Source organism: Antechinus flavipes, chromosome 2, assembly GCF_016432865.1.
Source record: "Antechinus flavipes isolate AdamAnt ecotype Samford, QLD, Australia chromosome 2, AdamAnt_v2, whole genome shotgun sequence".
Lineage (NCBI taxonomy): Eukaryota > Metazoa > Chordata > Mammalia > Dasyuromorphia > Dasyuridae > Antechinus > Antechinus flavipes.
Window position 1 is genome coordinate 7191495 of NC_067399.1, and position 19776 is coordinate 7211270.

Here is a 19776-nt window from a genome sequence, read left to right on the forward strand (position 1 = left end):
ATGTAAATTGATCTTTTCCAATCCAGTGACTACTCTTGGGTCTTCCAAATTTGCTGATGTGTTGTGTACAGCAGTGTAACAGCATCATCTTTTACTATTTTAAATAGCTCAGCTAGAATTTCTTACCTCTATTAGCCTTATTAGCAATGTTTCTCAGGCCCACTTTACTGGAGAAGTGAATGAAGTCAACTTCATTCTCCAGGATGTCTGGCTCTAGAGCAGTAACCACACCATAGCAGATGTCAATAATCCTTAAATAAATAAATCCTTAACTTATAGTTAGTTCTTTTATATATTCTTGCCACCTCTTCTTAATCCCTTTTGTTTCTGTTAAATCCCTACTATTTTTGTCTCTTATCATGCCTATTTTTGCATTATACTTTCCCTAGATATTTCTAATTTTCTCTGTTTCCTTGCTTTGCTCATTCTGCCTTCAATTGGGTATATCTTTCCCTTTCTCCTTTCCCTTTTCCCTTCTTTCCTCAGCTATTAAAAGAGCCTCATCATTTTACTTTCTTGCTCTTCTTTGGAATGTTTTTTGTTGCTGCCTCTGCCCATAGTTCATCAAGCATCTGTCTACCAGATCTAATCCTTAAATCTATAAACTTCATTTTATATTTATAAGGGATATTATGTAGGTCATACCTATATGAGCTGATGGTTTTTCCTGCTTTCTTAAAATTTAAGTCTGAATTTTGCAGTAAGAAGCTCATGATCTCAGTCACTAGACAGTTCCAGGGCTTGTTTTAACTGACTAGATAGATCTTCTCCACCATTGACTGCAAAGTATATAATTTGATTTCACTATTGACCACCTGGTGGTGTCTATATGTTAAGCCATGTTTTGGGTTGTTGAAAAAAATTCACCTTTGCAAAACCAATGCAGACAAGATTAGAAGAGCAATAAACTGGGAAAACCTTTTTACATTCAAGGGTTCTGATAAAGGCCTCATTTCTAAAATATATAGAGAATTGACTCTATAAGAAATCAAGCCAATCTCCAATTAATAAATGGCCAAAGGCTATGAAGAGACAATTTTCAGATGAAGAAATCAAGACCATTTCTAGTCATGAAAAGGTGCTCTAAATTACTATTAATCAAAAAAAATGCAAAATAAGATAACTTTGAGATACCACTACATACTTTTCAGATTGGCTAAGGTGACAGGAAAAGATACTGATGAGTGTTGGAGGGGATGTGGGAAAATGGTGACACTGATAACATTGTTGGTGGAGTTTTGAACTTATCCAACCATTCTGGAGAGCAATCTAGAACTATATCCATAGGGCTATCAAACTGTGCATACTCTTTGATCCAGCAGTCTTTCTAAAGGGATTATATCCCAAAGAAATCTTTTTTTTCCTTTTTTAAATTAAGCTTTTTATTTACAAGATATATGCTTAGGTATTTTTTCAGCATTGATAATTGCAAGACCTTTTGTTCCAACTTTTCCCCTCCTTCCCCCCACCCCCTCCCCCAGATGGCAGGTTGACCAAAACATGTTAAAGTATAAATTAAATAAAATATATGTATACATGTCCATACAGTTATTTTGCTGTACAAAAAGAATCGGACCTTGAAATAGTGTACAATTAGTTTGTGAAGGAACTCAAAAATGCAGGCGGACAAGGGTAGAGGGATTGGGAATTCTATGTAATGGTTCATAGTCATCTCCCAGAGTTCTTTCCCTGGGTGTAGCTGGTTCAGTTCCTTACTGCTCTATTGGAGCTGATTTGGTTCATCTCATTTTTGAAAAGGGCCATGTCCATCAGAATTGATCCTCATATAGTATTGTTGAAGTGTATACTCTAAGCATGTGAATATCTGCATAAGAACCCTATAAGAATCCTGGTGCTTTCTCAAATCCAGATTATCAACAAAACAATAGCTCAAGCCCTACCGTGGAGTTTGCAGTTTCCGCAGGTTCAATGCTCACAGTGAAAATTCCAGGCAGGAGGGCACTGGCTCACTCCCGCCTGACTCCTCCCGCGGGCTCTGACACCCACCCACTGAGCCTGTTTCCCTCTCTGTAGAATGGAGGCAATGGCTGGTCCTCCCTTCCTCATAGGGTTCTTATGCAGATATTCACATGCTTTAGAGATGGCGGTGTTCTCCTCAGATAGAATTTGTCATGTCGGATGGGCCACTCTCCCATCCCCGATTCTCCTGCTGTGGGGGCGTGCGCCTCTTAAACCTTTTCCCTCTTCTCTCCTCAAAGGTTCAGACGTTCCTCTGGGAGTGGACGGCTGTCTGAGAATCCCACAGGTCATCTGCTAACCACCAGGCCAGCCCCATCACACTGCTGCCCCATCGGACTGCTGCCCCGTCGCTCTGCTGCCCCGTCGCTCTGCTGCCCCGTCGGTCTGCTGCCCCATCGGTCTGCTGCCTCGTGGGACTGCTGCCCCAGGATTCACCTGCTGCTGCAGGGGGCAGGGATCACAGGAGGCTCGGCCAATAGACAATCCTGCGTCCCTGAAAAATCCAGCGAGACAAAGGGCTGCTGGGATGAACTTCTGGAGCGTCAGGAGGAAAGCGCCCGGCTCTGTCGCTCTAATTAGAAGCAAGCTGGGCCAAAGGCAGTTTCTGGCTGAGTAACTGACTGGCCCGAAGCATCCATGTCTCTCTGGGTTATTAAGCCCAACATCTCCAGCGCTCCTGACCTCCCTGAGTGAAGCTGAAGAAAGGGGCAGGCAGAACACAGGACTCCTGCTAAAATCCTGCTCTTAGGCCAAGCCCTCAGGGCCCGAGGAGTCACTTCTGGCCCTTGGAAACCAAAGGAGCGTCTTGCCAACATCCAGCACGGGGTGAGCTCCCGATTCTCCCTCTGCCCTAATGGGAGAGCCTGAGATGATCTTTCTTGCTCCCATCTGCTTCATTGTAAATCCATTTCTGCCTTCACCCTTCTCAGGGATGCTCTGCTGACTCACCTGTATGGGACTTTCTCTAGAGGCAGGAGCCTGGCCCTTTCCCCTCACACTCCTTCCCCTCCTTGCCTCAGTTCCTTTTTAGGTCCGGAATAGAAACTCCAGAGTGTCTCCAGAGCATCTTGTGTTTGGATCTCTAGTACTTAGCACAGATCCAGCCTTAAGAAATACTTGTGTGACTATTGGTCAAATTCACTCCAGGTTTTCTTGCGATCACGAGCACAGGGATTCTTTTTTCCTTCTTAATTATTTAAACATGTTCTTGTAAAATGTTGAGTTCTAAATTCTTTCTCTCCCTCCCACCCTTCCTCCACTCACTGAGAACATAAGCAATATATCAATTATACATGTGAAATCATGCAAAGCACTTCCATATTAGCCATATTGCAAAAAAAAAGCAAGAAAAATTAAGTGAGAAAATTATAGTTCAGATTTCATTCAGAGTTCTCGCTCTGAAGGTGGACAGTATTTTTCCATGAGTCCTTTGGAATTGTCTGATTATTGTAATAATCAGAACAGTCAAATTTTTCACAGGTGATCATCATTATAACATTGCTCTTAGCACGGTAATCATCCCCTGGTTCTTCATTTCACTTCGCATCAGTTCCTATAGCTCTTGCCATTAGCCCAGGATTTCTTAAGGAAGTTGGATCTAGCGGGTCTGCTAGAAAAGGAGTTTGCCAGTTATTAAGCACTCTCCAAGACTCCTGGGACAAATATTCTGGGCCTAAGATTAGAGGAGTTAGAGGGGGGAAACCTTAGAGAAGATCTACTCATCTCATTTGTCTTGAGTTTCAGGGAGAATAAGTAGGTGGCTCAGAGTCCCACAGATTTGGGGCAGACCCCCAGAGCGCAAGCTGAAAGCACCCCTAGAGCCCTAGAAGTTCCTCTTGGCGCACTTTGTTCAACCAAACCGCCAACGGACTTTTGCCAACACATGATGTGATATCTCCTGCCTCTGATCCTTTGCACATTGAATTCGTTGCCTAGAGAACATTCTTTAAAACAAAACAAAAAAAGCCAAACTTCTCATTCTGTTTTTATTTCTATTTATTTTACTATCTATTACTATTTTAACAAGTTTATTCTCTCTCTCCCTCCCGTTGCCCCCGCCCCGATAAAGAGAATCAAAACCAAAAACAAACCTTTATGATAAAAAGACAGTCGCCAACCAAAAACCACATCGGCCACATCCAAACACGCGAGCCCGTCTCATTCTGGGTTTTAAAAGTCCATCGTCTCTCAGGCAGGAGGTGAGTGTCAGGAGTCATTTTTTGTCTTCTGCCCCCCTGGTTATCGCTGCATGAATCCAGCATTGATTCTAAAATCTTTCAAGATTGTTTTTCCTGTATATTGATATTGCAGTAGGAAAGCATTTTTAATAGGTAAAGATTGCCAAGAGGCCCAGACTCACTTCTCTAAAAATTGGGCTTTATTATAAAAACAACCGGGTAGCATCAGAGAGCCTTTGGTCCGAGGGGCTTGCCTGATATTTATAGGACAAGGGTTGTCTCCTCCCCAGGGAGGTCACCTCCAATCATTGGGTGGAACTAATACACTTCTGCTGGAGCCCCGACCCGGCCCCACTCGGCAGGACCCAAACTTCCTACACCTGGCCAAGTGGGCCACAGCATCCCCCAGGCAGACACTAACCAAGGCCCTGCCGGGCCGCTTGGAAACGCTTGTAGGATCCATCTTCTGAACCTCTCCATTCGTTATTTCTACTGGCATAATTGATGATTACAGTCCCGGATGATGTGTTAAGCCATCCCCAACGGGCAGTTTTACAGTTTTGACCACTATAAAGGCGGCTGCTGTCAATATGAACACATTTTCCCATCTTCAATTCTCTTTGGGGTCATTATGTCTCAGGAGGCGGTCCTTCCCCACCTTTGCTTCTCAGTCCTTCCAGGCCACGCTCCGGTCCCCCTCCTTTAGGAGGCTACATGACTCCCACCCCCACACCCCTCAGAACACCGCTGCTCCCCCTGCCTTTGAAATCAGACAATTTGGTCTTAACTGGCAGTGAAGAGCAGGGTTGGGACTTGAAGTCGGAACCTGAGCTTGGCCATTATCAGCACCTGGTTAGCGGAGCATCTTCTCCGCATTCTGGTCCCCATTTTATGGATGGGGAGATTGAGGCCCAGGGCTGCTCCGAGGGTTGGCGGTAAGATTTGAGCTGGTGGAACGATGGCGTCTGGGCTCCCGGACTCTCCCGTTCCTTGCTTCCTCCTCCACTAGCTGTTCCCGGGGGAACATGTGGTGCAGCTCCCAGGCTGATGTGATGAAAGCCATTAAGGGACTGGCCTCATTCACACCGGGAGCGGCTCCTCTGAGCCTCGCCCTCCCCAAGGGCCCCAGGCCCCGGGATGACTTTCTGTCCTGAGGGGTCTGGGGCCTTCCTGGCTCCCCACTTATTGTGAGGGGGGTGATGGAGCCAGGCTTCCCAGCTATGCCCTTCCTCCGGCCATAAGCAAGGTGGGTGTGGCCCCCTCCCCGCCGGGCCCAGGCCAGGGAACCTCCCCCCCCCCCCCCCTTTCTGAGGGTCTTTCCCGGCAGACGCCACATGGCTGGCGGAGTCTCTGAGGAATTAAAAGTTGGGTGAATCCGAGGACATGGGGAAACATGCCGGGGGCGGGGCTCATTTGGGCGGGGCCATGCACGTCTCCTGTACCAGGCCTGCCCCTGCCCTCGGGGTCTCCGGTCTTATTAATGGGAGTGGCCACAAGGGAGTCGATGGGCTCACAGGCCACCTCCCAGAGTGGGGGATGACTCCTGGAGCCCTCTGGAGTCTGCGGCAGAGAATGGAAGCCCGCAGGGGAGTGGGAGGGGCGGGGCTGCTTGCTGGGGAAGACCCCAGTGCGGAGGCTGCCTCGGACTCCCACTTGGTGACCTCGGGCACGTGCTCCGTTCTGGTTATTCCCGTTTCAGGCGTTCACAGCAATCACTCAGTAAATGCTTGTTCATTTTCCGACCATCGCTCACTGTCCCATGAACGAGGTCACGGCCCGCTCGGCTCCGGCATTTGGGGGGGGGTCACAGGGCACATCCTCGGGCACCGGGAGAGCGGCCTCTGCGCAGGCGCCCAGTCAGCGCTGACTAAGGGCCAGCTCCCCTTCAGGGAGAGGAGGAGCGCCGGGTCCGGAGTCAGGAGAAACCAAGTCCCAGGGCGGCCTGGGGAGACCTGCCTCGCTCCCTCCGCAGAGAGGCAGAAGCTGTGAAGAAAACCCGCCGGGAGCAGTCCCGGATGCCCGCGTCGGAGAGCCGCTCTGCCGGGTGGCCAGTGCCGGGTGCGGGGCCCAGAGGGCCTTCTGCGGGCGCCCAGAGCCGCGGGCTTTGTGCAGTGGGGGCGGCAGAGGCTCCCCTTTAGGGAAGGCTGCGGGGGCGGACCCCCGGGGGCTGGCGGACCCCGCCCCCACTTCCCCCCCCCCCATCCCCGCGGGCTGCCGCACTGGCTGCCAGAGAAGGGGCGGAGGGGAGAACTGGGGGCCGGTCAGATGGGCGGGGCCTGGCAGGGACCCCTGGGTTGGGAGCCCGAGGGACTCGACAGTAACGGGGGCGTCTGTTTTCAAGAGGCCCTTTGTCCCGTTGTGGACCTGGCGAGCTGACCACGTCTAGGGGACTCCCAGCCCCGGCGGCCAGCGGCGGGCGGGGGAGCATTAAATCCCCCAGAGCGGGGAGGGGCAGAGGGGCCGGCCCCCGCCCGGGGTCAGGATCCCGCAGAGGAGCCGGGGCAGGAGCGCTCTGAGAGGGAGGCGGGCAGCCGGGAGAGGCGCCCCCAGAGCTCCGGCCGACAGGGGGCGGGCCTGACCGGTGACGTCACCAGGCCCCGCCTCCGGAGCGGTGTCCCTCCCGGGCTGCCGTAGCCAGTTTCTGCCCCAGCCGGCAAACATGGAAGCCGCCGAGCCGAGGCCGCCCTTGGGGTCGGCTTCTGAGAACGAAGACGAGAACATCCTCTATGACCTGCTGGTCAACACCGAGTGGCCGCCGGAGACGGAGGTGCAGGTGAGGCGGGCGGGGCGGGGCCGGGGGGCAGGGGGCAGGGGGCAGGGGTCACGGGCTGTCGGCACCGCGGAGCCACGTCATCCGTCCCGCGGGAGAAGCTGCTGGCGGGGGGCGGGGGCGGGGCCGGCGTCTCATGGCAACCATTCTTGTTCCTTCCCCCCACCCGGGAAGCGTCTGGTATTGCCATGGCGACCACACATTGCTCCTGCGTGCCCCCCTCCCCCACGGCCCTGCCACGTGCCCGGGCCTCAGTTTACCACTCTCTTAGGGTTTGGATCCAGGGGTCTCTTCTATGTTGTAGGTTTCAAGGAACCGCCTTCCAAAGGATAGCCTAAGTTCTAAGGACAGTCAGGTTCTGAGGTGCAACCCCCTCTGCTCCTCCCCTCCTAACATCCAGGTTCTAGGTTCTAAGGGCCTCCCAGCCCGGTATCCAGGTTCTAAGTTCTAAGGGCCTCCCAGCCCAGTATCCAGGTTCTAAGTTCTAAGGGCCTCCCAGCTCAGCACCCAGGTTCTAGGTTCTAGGGGCCCTCCCAGCCCGGTACCCAGGTTCTAGGTTCTAAGGGCCTCCCAGCCCAGTATCCAGGTTCTAAGTTCTAAGGGCCTCCCAGCTTAGCACCCAGGTTCTAGGTTCTAAGGGCCTCCCAGCCCGGTACCCAGGTTCTAAGTTCTAAGGGCCTCCCAGCTTAGCACCCAGGTTCTAGGTTCTAAGGGCCTCCCAGCCTGGTACCCAGGTTCTAGGTTCTAAGGGCCCTGCCAGCTTAGCACCCAGGTTCTAGGTTCTAGGGGCCCTCCGAGCCCGGTACCCAGGTTCTAAGTTCTAAGGGCCTCCCAGCCCTGTACCCAGGTTCTAAGTTCTAAGGGCCTCCCAGCTTAGCACCCAGGTTCTAGGTTCTAGGGGCCCTCCCAGCCCCAGGTTCTGGGGCCCGTCCGGGCAGGGACAGTCGGGCTCCCTCACACTGGAGCGGGCTCATTCCAGAGGCCTCCGAGTACGTTTTGTGTCCTTGTCATTCCAGCCCAGAGGCCCCAGGAGACACGGAGCATCCTTTATCATCACCAGAGCCATCACAGGTAACCCCGCGGCCCTCTGGGCTAGCCCGCTCCCGGTGGCTCCGGGGGAGCTTTCTGGGCCCCTCTGGCACCGAGTGGACGGGGTTTGGGGGCAGGAGGCCGGCCTGCCTTAGCCCCGGGCCCCCTCGTGGGCAGCGCGGCCTCTGGGTGTGAAGGGGGTGCTATGGGGGTGGGCTCTGCGGCCTCGGCCGGAGGCCCACCGGACCCTCTTTCCCCACAGGGCCCCTGCACTTCCTGCGGCAGTACATCTGGTGCAGGTGAGCCCGCCATTCCCCAGGGTTACCCACGGCCCGGTGCTGGGGGGGAGAGGGCGCGCCTGCTGAACTCTGACCCAGCGCAGCCCTGGCCGGGCCCGCGGCGGCAGAAGCTTCCCAGACCCTGTGCTCAGCAGGGCCCTTTAATGGGGGGCCCTCCCCTCCCCCACACTGGGTGCTGGGAGCTCCTGACCTCGGCCTTGGCCTTCACATCATCACGGCCCTGGGGGCAGGGGGGTCTGGGGGGGAGGGGAGGTTCTGCTTTGTAGCCATGATCTAAAATGGGGGGAGGGGCAAGCAAAAGCATGTCAGCAAACCGGGCGGCCAGTGGCGCCCCCTGCAGAGGGGTGTGTGTGTATGTGGGGGGGGGGGGGGGGTTGTGGAGGGGGCTCGGGGGCGGCCGGCGGCCCTTGTGCCCTTTGCCCCCTGACTCTCTGACTCTGCTGTTTCAGCCCTACCACGTTTCTGCTCCCCGACGGACTGGTGCGCTTGGTCAACAAGCAGATAAGCTGGCACCTGGTGCTCGCCAGGTGAGCTCTGGGATGCCCGCGGGCCCTCTGGGTGGGCGCCTCCTGGCGCAGTCTGGAGCCGGGGGAGCGTGTGGGCAAAGGCAGGACGTGGCGGCGGGGAGGGCGACGGGCCCCGGGCCCCAGACACGGATCTGTGGGAAGAGGAGCTGCGGGTCTCGGCGGTTTCTGCAGGGGCGGCGACCCCGGCCCCTCTTCTGTTCTCGCCCCCCGCCGTGGGCTCTCGCCGTGGCTCCGTCCCGTGGGCGCCGGGCCTGGTTCGGGCTGCCCCTGGCGTCGGTCGCTCCCTCTGGCTTCACTCCTCACTGACTGTGTCTGCGGTTGTCTCGCGTCCCTCATTAGGGCGGATTCACCCCCTGGGGAAATCGGGGCCTCCCACAGGGCCCCCTCTGGGCCACGCTGCTGTCCTCCCTTCCCCCACTGTCTGAGCCTGCCGCCCGTGCCCAGGGATAAATCTGCATTTATGCCCATCTAAGACTCGGCGGAGGGGCCTCTGCTCCTCCCGTTCACGCTCTATGGCTCTATGCCAGCCCTGGGGGGCTCGAGGGGGGCCCAGGAGGCTGCAGCTCAAGGTTCGGGGCCTCCCTGCCCGCGGTGCCCGCGTTCATGGCCGTGTCCCGACGGGCAGCAGTGGCTGAGAGCGGGGGGCGAGGGGTGGGGGTCTGGCCGCGAGCGCTTCTCCTTGGAGGCGGGGGCTGGGGCAGCCCCTCACATGCGTTCTCCTACCACAGCAATGGCAAGCTGCTGGCCGCTGTTCAGGACCAGTGTGTGGAGATCAGGTAATCCTGGCGGCGGCCCTGGGGCATCTGCGGGGGTTGGGGGTGGGGAGGGCATTGCCCCACGTGCCTGTGCCAGATTGGGAGACGTGGGGGGTCTTAGAGGATCTGGTGACACCCTCCCCCCCCCCCTTTCCTGGTCCCTCGGGAACCACAGGCTCTCTGGGGACCTGCAGGGTCTCGAGGAGCTCTTGAGGCCGGACCTCCTCTCCTGGGGCCGTGATGCCTTGGGGCGGGGTGGAGCTCTGTCAGAGAGGGAAGGTCAGAGCTGGCTTTGGGGTGTCTGGGGGGCTCGCTGGGGCTGCCGGCCTGGGCTGTGAGGGGGTGAGGGGGTAAATCGGAAGGCGTCTGTCCAGTGAGCTGGGGGAGAGAAGGGGCTGGGCCAGATCCCTGGGGACTCATGGGCTGGACAGGACTGAGATGAGGGTCCGGCAGGGAGACGGAGAAGGGTCAGTCGGAGAGGGAGCAGGAGAGCCCGCGGGGGGGGGGGGATAGGGCAGCCGGGAGAGGAGGGGGGGAGATGGGGCAGGAGGGAGGAGGACCACAAAGGAGGAGGGACGTCCTTGCTGGCGGCAGGGAAGGGGGCGGGAAGAGGCGGCTCTGGGGAAGAAAGAGTCCTCCCTGTTGCCTCTGGGGCAGGGCCAGCCCTGAGTGGTGGAAGTGCCTGAAGTGGGGCAGGTTTGTGATGAAAGCAAAGGCCCCGAGCTCTCGGGGAGGCTGGGAGTCCCCGGGCAGCCTGGGGGAGCCTCTGGCCTCTCGGAACTGGGAGGAGCAGGAGGAAAGGCCATGATGGGTCAGGGAAGGAAGAGACCTCGTCTTCGAGGGGTCTTTCCTTGGGACTTTTGGGGGCCACGGACTCCAGGCTAAGGCTCTGGGGTCTCAGCAGTCGCTTCTGGGAATAAAGTCGGGCCCCACAGCTGCTCTGGAGGCCGAGGGGGGTGGGGGCGGCACTAAGGGGGTCTCTGTGGGTTGTGTTGCAGGTCTGCCAAGGACGACTTTACCTCCATCATTGGGAAGTGCCAAGGTAGGAGCTCTCTGGTGTGAAACTGAGTTTTAAGCGGGAACTGTTTTCTTTTAAAAAAGAAGGTCCTTCAGCCTCGGCTGGCCTGGTAAAGGGCACCCCCTCCCCCCTTCCTCAGCACACACATGCACACCTGCACACACACATACGGTCCATGGGTACTGACCCCGTTCCCAGACACCTGGGGGCGCTGCCTCTGTTTCCCCGAGCGTGAACGACCTTTTTCTTTTGCGCTCCAAGTCTTTCCGGAGTTTTCTGACTCTACGAGCTCATCCACGTGCCACAGAAACATTCCTCACACTCTTCGTTGCTTTAAATAATCTAAAATAACATCGGTTCACTGATGTTGAGTCTAGTTTCCCTGGTGTTTGGTTGATTCTATTTTATCTTGAACTTTGACATTTATGATTACGACCCCTGCTTTTTTCCTAATAAATTCTCCTCCTGCTCGTTCTTATGTTTGTGTGTATCTCTTGATTTCTCCCCTTGCTGATCCTCGATTCCACTTGTATTTATTACTTTGCCTTGTTATTATTTAACCTATCCCCCCTCCCCCAGTCCAAGGACCCCTCCCTTATTCTCTCCCTCCTCCTTTTCCCTTCCTCTTTGTCCCATTCCCATTAGTTTCCTCTTCCTTCTCTACTCCCCCTTCCTATTCCCTCTCTCATATTTCTCAATAAATTTCGAAGACTTTGGTTTTGTTTTTCTTGATAGTATTTTAATTTTCCAAATACATGTAAAGATCTTTTCACCATACATTATTTTTTTTGACTGTATCCTATCTTTAATACGGATTTGAGATCTAAGATACATAAAAAATTAGCAGAAATATAAAAGACAAAAACATGCTTTAACAGACGTTGTAAGATCTCGTGTTCCAATTTTGTTCTCGCCCTCGGGACATCAAGCAGTCTAGGTTATACCCGTACAATCCGATTGAACGTATTTCCACATTTGCCATGAAAAATCGGACCAAATTAAGAGCCATTCCACAATCGATAAATGATCAAAAAATATGACATGCCCATAAGGCTATAAAATCACGCGTACCCTTTGACCTAACAATACCCCTGCTAGACTTGAATCTCAAAAGAGATTTAAAAAAAAAAAAAAAGAAAAAGGAAAAGGAAAAGGAAAAGGATCTCTGTATACGAAAAGATTTCTAGCAGCTCTTTTCAGTGTAAACAGTTGGAAATCGACGGGATGCCCATCCCTTGGGGAAATGGCCGAATAAATTACGGTCTGTCTCCCGGAACTCGAGCCAAGGGAAATGTACCGTGTACAAAGTAATGACAATGTTGCGGGATGATCCGCTGAGGATGACTTTGCTATTCTCAGCAATACGATGATCCGTGGCTGTTCAGAAGGACTTAGGAAAAAGGCTGCCATACTCCCATTGGGGCTGAATGTATGGAAACATACTTTTTTTAAACTTTATTTTTTTCTACAATTTTTTTTTTGGTGGGAGGGGCTGAGATCTGTTTTCTTTTACCATATGACTCTTATGGAAATGTTTTGCGTGACTTCACTTGGTCTTAATGGAAGAAGGAAGGGAGAGAATCTACAACTCAAAGTTTTAAAAACAAACGTAAACCATTTTCTCCATGTAACTGGGGGGGGAAATAAACACACGTGTGTGTGTGTGTCTGTGTGTGTGTATATATATGTGTATATATAGTATATATATATAAACATGCACACGTATATTTATAAATATATATATGTACACACCTATATATATATATATATACATACACACATGTATATATAAAACCACACATAAACACACATATATCTATGTATATATGTAAGTATATAAAGAAAAATCAGACCAAAAGGGAAAAAAAAATCATAAAAAAGAAAAAGAAAAAAGAAGGTGAAAATACTCTGCTCCGATTCCTTCTCACTCTCTTCTGTTTTCTTTCTGGATGAGGCTGGCGTTTTCCAGCCCAAGTAGTTTCGAAGGCTTTGCCATCCCACATATATCTGTATCGTTCCCTCTTCAACCCATTCTTGATATGCGAAGGATTCCCGAACTACCAGCCCCCCCTCCCCATCTAATTCCCCCGTGTCAGTTCTCATTCTTACCCAGCATTGCTATAATCTAATTATGGCTCAAAAATCCTTCCCTCTGTGGCTTTGCTTTTTAGACTCACATCCGTTATCGGATCCTATACTCACTTCGATCTCAATCTTTCTCTCAAGCTACCCACTTACTTAGACATATGGTTTCTATTTCCATGTATAAAACATAAACAATTTGTCTTTATTGGGCTGCTTGAAATTAATCTTTGATGGTTCCCTGATATTTCTCTTTTATGTCAGATTTTCTATTAAGTTCAGGTTTTTCCGCAGTGAAATCTGAAAGTATGAAGAGTCATTGAACATTCCCCCTCCCCCCCCCCCCCTTTTTTTTTTTTTTTTTTTTGGTTCAGGATTTTGCTTTGCTGGGTATGATTTTTTTGGCCATAAACCTAATTCTTTTCTTCTTACGTGTCGTGTTCGGAGACCTTTGGTCTTCTCCTGTAGCCACCGCCTGGTCTTGGATGGTTCCAATTGTATCTCTGCCGTATTTGGATTGGGCATTTTCCTGCTTGTGATATTTTCTCCTTGATCTGGGGTTCAGAACTTAGCAGGAGAGTTCCCGTGGGATTTCCCCCCAGGATCCCTTTCAGGTGGTGGTGGGTGGGGTTTTTCCCATTTCTACTTCCCCCTCTTGTTCTAACACTTCAGGGCGATTTTCCTGAATTCTTTCTTGTATTATTGTATCAAGGACCTTTCTGGCTGTTCTGTCGTTCCCAGCTGAGCCAGGAGGGGCTCCCTGACAAGGCCCCAGCCCCTCACAGGTTTGCAGAGGAAGCCGGGCCTTGAAATCCCAATCTGGGGTCCCCCCCCCCATGATGGCTTCCCTGTCACCTTGACCTGACTGATGGACATGGTTTCATACAGAAAAAAATCTGTATAAATTTTTCTCCCTGGCATTGGCTTAGGGTTTGTGCCCCCGAGGGGGCCGCCGCCCCTCTCCCAACGCCTGCAGTTCTCTGTTGGCTCATGGCAATGGCCGGCCAGGTTTTAGGGGGGGGAATCCCCTTGTCACTTCAGCTGGGGGTGGGGAGGAGGCACTCTTGGTCTGAAGCTAGAGTTTCCCTGACTCCCATGTCCTGAGGGAAACTATGGCTGTCTCTTCTTGTGCCCAAAGGTGTGGAGATTTCTGGTGATCAATGAGAGCTTCTGTGCTAGTCTAGGGCTCCCCATCCCTCCTGGCTGATGGCCCCTCCCCCATCTCTCCTAGCTGATGGCCCCCCCCATCCCTCCTAGCTGATGGCCCCCCCCCCATCCCTCCTGGCTGATGGCCGCCCCCCTTCTCTCTGTGTGTGGCTCCCCTGGGGTGCGCGCTCCCATCTGCCCCCCCAGGGGCTCCTGCTCGTCCTTGCCCCCCCTTCTCTCATTGTGCATCTTTTGATACAAATGTTCCTTCCATGGAAGTGCAGCTCGAGGCCCCCCCTCCCTGAGTGCTCTTGGTGAGGAGTCGGGCCCACACGTGGGAGGGGGTCCCTCGGGCCCGTCTGTGGCTTAGCAGGACAGAGCATCTCTTCTCTCTTCCATTTCCAATCCCCTCCCCCCACTCCCTGGGGACCCCTCTGGGCACTGATGTCCCTCCCCCTGGAGCTCAGGCTCAGGGCGCCCCTTCTTCCTTCCCCAGGGAATTCTGGGTGGGCTGCGCTCTGAGCGGGGCCTCCTGCGCCTCCATGACTAGCGGGCGAGGGCCGGCTCCTGCCCTTTCTGGCCTGGCTGCGTGCGGCCCGGGGCTCCCAGCCACGTGCTTTGGGCCCAGGGCACTGGGCGGGCTCCTCACCTCCTGGGCCGACGTGCCGCCCCCGGGCTCTTCATGTGGGGAGGGTCCTTCTCCCGCTCCCTTCTCGGTGCCCGTGGCAGGGCCTGGCCTTCTCCTGGGAGTCCGGGCCTGGGTGTGGGAGATGTTCTCGGGGTCCCCAGGCTGCGCCTCATGTGCCTCTTATGGGAGCATGAGGCCTGTTTGCACCAGAGGCTCAGGGCACCGCGCAGGGGCTCGGACGTGGCAGGTGGGTGGGTGTGGGGGGGGCGGCCCCTGCTGCTGCTGACCGGTTGGACCGCTGGGAAGCCGGGGGAAGGGAGAGGCTGGGCCCAGCTCGGCTTTGGTACCGGAGCTGAGGGTCCTCTTCTTTCTCGGCAGTTCCCAAGGACCCCAGCCCCCAGTGGAGGCGCGTGGCCTGGAGCTACGACTGCACCCTGCTGGCGTACGCCGAGAGCACGGGCACCGTGAGGGTGTTTGACCTCATGGGCAGCGAGCTCTTCTTCATCCCTCCGGTATGGCCTGAACCTCTGCGGGGGCCCGGCCCAGCCTGGGTGGCGGGTGTGAGGAGGGCTCGGGGAGTCTCCCTGGAGCGGGCTTGGGCTGGCGCTGGGCGCCTCTCTTCCCCCTCAGCTACGTGGGGGAGGGTCCGTGGTGATGGATGTGGCTCTGGGCAGGGAGGAAGCACAGGGGACTGCCTGAAGGGGGCAGCCCGGGCACAGAGGGGGCACTGCCAGGAGGCGGCTGGGCCCTTGCCCTTTGGCAGCGCGGAGTGATGTCAGCCTTTGGGTCCCAGAGTCTGCAGGTCGTGCGGCTGGCGCTCCTCTGTGTGTCGTGGGCACCTCGCGGGCCTGGCGACCCCTGGGCCGCTGTTGTGCTTGATCCTGACGGAGTCGGAGGGCACGGGGTGACCGCGTGCTGCCCATCGGGGTCTGAGGGGAGGGCGTGGTCCAGAAGGCGGCGGTCAGCCTGGCCCTTTCTTTCCCAGGGGGCCTTGCTGCTTTAGCCCCAGGGCGCCCCCATTAACCCGAGGGAACGGGTCTGCCTGGAGGTGCCAGATAGGGTCTGGTCGTCCCTGGTTCCTCTGGGGCTGTCGTCAGGGGCGACCGGTCATCCCCTTCAGGAGCAGCTCTCTTCCCTTCTGCAGGCGCCCGGTTCTCCGAGAGATCTCAGCTACGCCGTTGCTGGGCTGATCTTTTTAGAGTACAAGGCAAGTGCCCAGTGGTCCGCGGAGCTCCTGGTCATCAACTACCGGGGAGAGCTGAGAAGTTACCTCGTGAGGTGAGGGCGGACTCTGGGGCCCGGCCGCGCCCCCCCTGGACGGGCCCTGCTCTAACCCGGCTCCTCTTCTCTCCAACGCAGCGTGGGCACCAACCAGAGCTACCAGGAGAGCCACAGTTTCAGCTTCAGTGGCCACTACCCCCACGGAGTCAACACCGCCATTTACCACCCAGGCCACAGGTGAGGGGGGCGCTGCGTGCAGACCCTGGGGTGTTGTGGTGAGCGAAGCCGGTCCTGAAACCTTGGGAGGGCCTGTGATCCTGCTGTCTGCCAGCTTTGAGAGCACGGTGGCCTGGTGGTGTGTGTGTGTGTGTGTGTGGGGGGAGCGGGCGCCACCGTCCAGCCCCAGGTCACGGGGGATTTTGTTCTCCAAGCGTCCCTCGTTTTCCTCGGGAGCTCACGGTGGCTTTGGCAGGAGGCGGGAGGGAGAAGTTACCCGCCAGGGTCATGTGACAGAGAAAGAGTCGGCATAAGTTGGGGGGCGTCGGGCTTTATTTGGGGGCGAGAACAAGAGGCCTTTGCTAAGATGGAAGTCTTTTCATAAATTTGAATCCTGTTATTGTGTGTGCTAGAAAGTGATTCACAGGCTTTTCCTTGAACCAAAATGATTTCTTTTGATAATAGAATCACCCCATTTTCTTCGGACGGGAAAGCCCCACGGGGCTCCTTTTCAGAGCACGGCCGGCTTCTGACAAAGAGGGCGGCCCTGGAACGTCAGTCTTAACATTGCACACCTTGGATTTTTCATGCATGACTTCCCTTTAATTCTCGCATTTGAATTTTTGGGCCGGAGCCAGCCTTGTCTCGCTTTGCTCTGCAAGCTCGGCTGTCCGGGATGACGGGGACCAAGGGCCCGGGCAGAGCCGGCCCGGGGTGGCCGATGCCGCTCGGCTGGGCCTCCTTGGGTTTGCCGTTAGTTCCTTAGGAGCCCGTCTCCCGAGCTCTTTCATTCTCGGCGCTTGTTCAGCTTGTGTCCGTTGTGACCCTTCCACTGGGCGTGGCGTTAGGTGACGGTGGTCGTGGGTTCTCTTAGTGAGACGGGTTTGTCTCACTCACCAGGGCCCCTGAATCCTGGCTCCTCCGTGGAGCTGTGGAGCCTTGGGCAGCCTCCGTCCCGATGACAGGAGGCCCCCCTCACAAGTACCGGCCTTGCCCCTTGCACCCTAGAGAATCTGGCCTTGTCCAGGGCTGCAGCTTCTGTGTCTGGATCACAGATCTTGAGGTGGAGGGCATCTCAGAGGCGGTGGAGGCTGGCCCTTCAGAGAAGGGGGGGGTGAGGACCAGGGGATGTAAGCATCTTACTTCTCATTTGTTGCCTTCACTCCTACACCTGCTGCTGTGGAGACCACCACACAGCTGCTTTGACCAGGCCCATTACAGGTTGATATTATACAAGCTCCCCCTGGACCCTCACTGCCTCCCAGCAATCCCACTCATCACCTCACCCTCCCAGCCTCCACAGCAGCTCTTTGGCCTCTTCTCAGCCATCTTCAGGCCTCCTATGGCTCCTCCTGTCTCACCTCACATCCTGACTCATATTTTACAGAAGAAACTGAGGCTCAACTGGCCTTGAGCACCGTCTTCTCCCTCTTCCTCAGGCACCCCCTGCCTCTCTGTCCTCCATCTCCCTGTTTCACATGATGAAGTGGTCTCGCTCCTGACCAAAGCCGATCCCTCTCACTGCTAAGATGATCCCCTTCCAGCCCATTTGCTCCAGCAGTCTTTTTCCCCTTCCCCCCATCATTACCACCTTCCCCTCCCCAATTTGTTTTCAGTTTCTCCCTCTCTGCTGGCTCCTTCCCTCCTGGCTGTCGACATCCCCAAATTTACCTCATCCTCAAAAACCCTCCCTGGTCCTTCCATCCTTGCAAATTAGGATCTCCCCTCTCTTTGAGAGCTAAACTTTGTTTTGTCGCTAAACTCAAAAGATTCTCCAGTGGGTGCCTCCATGCTCCTCCCACTCTCAGTCACTCCTTACAGTTTGTCTTCTGACCTCCTCATTCTACAACTGTACTCTCCAAAGTGACCGGTGAGCTCTTACAAAATCCAGTGGCCCCCCAGCCCTCATTCTCTGGTCACTCTTCTGCTTCATATCCTCCTCTCTCTAGGTTTTTGGGATATTCTTCCTCCCTCTCTGACTGCTCCTTTTCTGTCTCCTTTGCTGGATCCTCCTCTAGTTCGTGCCCTCAGAAACCACAGAGGCCCTCATGGCTCTCTCCTGGACCCTCTTTTCTTCTCCCTCTAGACTGCTTCCCTTAGTGACCTCATAAGCTTCTATGGACTTAATGATCATTTCTGTGCTACCCATCAATCACTCTGCTGACCTCTGATCTCCTGTCTCCAACTGCCTTGCAGACATCTACAACTGGACCTTCAGGAGCATCTGAAACACATGTCCCTAAACATGGCCTTCTCCTACCTACCCTGTGACCATCAAGAGCAATACCCTACCCCCCCACCCCATTTCCTCCCTATATCCACTAGGCCTGTGGATTTCACCTCTACAGTATCTCTGGTTAGGTTCAATATCTCTTGTTGGTTTCACCTCTGCCTGTAGTATCTCTGGTCAAGTTCAACATCTCTTGTTGGTTGTAGCATCTCTGGTCAGGTTCAATATCTCTTGTTGGTTGTAGCATCTCTGGTCAGGTTCAACATCTTTTGTTGGTTTCACCATTGCCTGTAGCATCTCTGGTCAGGTTCAACATCTCTTGTTGGTTTCACCTCTGCCTGTAGCATCTCTGGTCAGGTTCAATATCTCTTGTTGGTTTCACCTCTGCCTGTTGCATCTCTGATCAGGTTCAACATCTCTTGTTGGTTTCACCTCTGCCTGTTGCATCTCTGATCAGGTTCAACATCTCTTGTTGGTTTCACCTCTGCCTGTTGCATCTCTGATCAGGTTCAACATCTCTTGTTGGTTTCACCTCTGCCTGTAGCATCTCTGGTCAGGTTCAATATCTCTTGGTTTCCCCTCTGCCTGTAGCATCTCTGGTCAGGTTCAACATCTCTTCTTGGTTGTAGCATCTCTGGTCAGGTTCAACATCTCTTGTTGGTTGTAGCATCTCTGGTCAGGTTCAATATCTCTTGTTGGTTGTAGCATCTCTGGTCAGGTTCAACATCTTTTGTTGGTTTCACCACTGCCTGTAGCATCTCTGTCAGGTTCAACATCTCTTGTTGGTTTCACCTCTGCCTGTAGCATCTCTGGTCAGGTTCAACATCTCTTGTTGTTTCACCCCTGCCTGTAGCATCTCTGGTCAGGTTTAATATCTCTTGTTGGTTTCACCCCTGCCTGTAGCATCTCTGGTCAGGTTTAATATCTCTTGTTGGTTTCACCTCTGCCTGTAGCATCTCTGGTCAGGTTCAACATCTCTTGTTGGTTTCATCTCTGCCTGTAGCATCTCTGGTCAGGTTTAATATCTCTTGTTGGTTTCACCTCTGCCTGTAGCATCTCTGGTCAGGTTCAACATCTCTTGTTGGTTTCATCTCTGCCTGTAGCATCTCTGTCAGGTTCAACATCTTTTGTTGGTTTCACCACTGCCTGTAGCATCTCTGGTCAGGTTTAATATCTCTTGTTGGTTTCACCTCTGCCTGTAGCATCTCTGGTCAGGTTCAACATCTCTTGTTGGTTTCATCTCTGCCTGTAGCATCTCTGGTCAGGTTTAATATCTCTTGTTGGTTTCACCTCTGCTTGTAGCATCTCTGGTCAGGTTTAATATCTCTTGTTGGTTTCACCCCTGCCTGTAGCATCTCTGGTCAGGTTTAATATCTCTTGTTGGTTTCACCTCTGCCTGTAGCATCTCTGGTCAGGTTCAACATCTCTTGTTGGTTTCATCTCTGCCTGTAGCATCTCTGGTCAGGTTTAATATCTCTTGTTGGTTTCACCTCTGCCTGTAGCATCTCTGGTCAGGTTTAATATCTCTTGTTGGTTTCACCTCTGCCTGTAGCATCTCTGGTCAGGTTCAACATCTCTTGTTGGTTTCATCTCTGCCTGTAGCATCTCTGGTCAGGTTTAATATCTCTTGTTGGTTTCACCTCTGCCTGTAGCATCTCTGGTCAGGTTCAACATCTCTTGTTGGTTTCACCCCTGCCT

At 54.0% G+C, this 19776-nt stretch overlaps 2 protein-coding genes across 2 annotated transcripts in view; both read left to right on the forward strand.

Annotated features, from left to right (window-relative positions):
- Positions 1-2632, forward strand: part of LOC127547308 (uncharacterized) — an 8588-nt gene extending 5956 nt beyond the window's left edge. The window contains exon 2 of the mRNA XM_051974121.1: positions 2220-2632. Coding sequence (XP_051830081.1) covers positions 2220-2559 — 340 coding nt within the window. The 3' untranslated portion in view covers positions 2560-2632. The remainder of the gene's footprint in view (positions 1-2219) is intronic.
- Positions 2633-5446: 2814 nt separating this feature from the next.
- Positions 5447-19776, forward strand: part of NBAS (NBAS subunit of NRZ tethering complex) — a 99386-nt gene continuing 85056 nt past the window's right edge. The window contains exons 1-9 of the mRNA XM_051974119.1: positions 5447-6930; positions 7944-7998; positions 8219-8255; positions 8705-8782; positions 9511-9558; positions 10536-10579; positions 14790-14923; positions 15556-15689; positions 15771-15869. Of these exons, the coding sequence (XP_051830079.1) occupies positions 6817-6930; positions 7944-7998; positions 8219-8255; positions 8705-8782; positions 9511-9558; positions 10536-10579; positions 14790-14923; positions 15556-15689; positions 15771-15869 (743 nt within the window). The 5' untranslated portion in view covers positions 5447-6816. The remainder of the gene's footprint in view (positions 6931-7943; positions 7999-8218; positions 8256-8704; positions 8783-9510; positions 9559-10535; positions 10580-14789; positions 14924-15555; positions 15690-15770; positions 15870-19776) is intronic.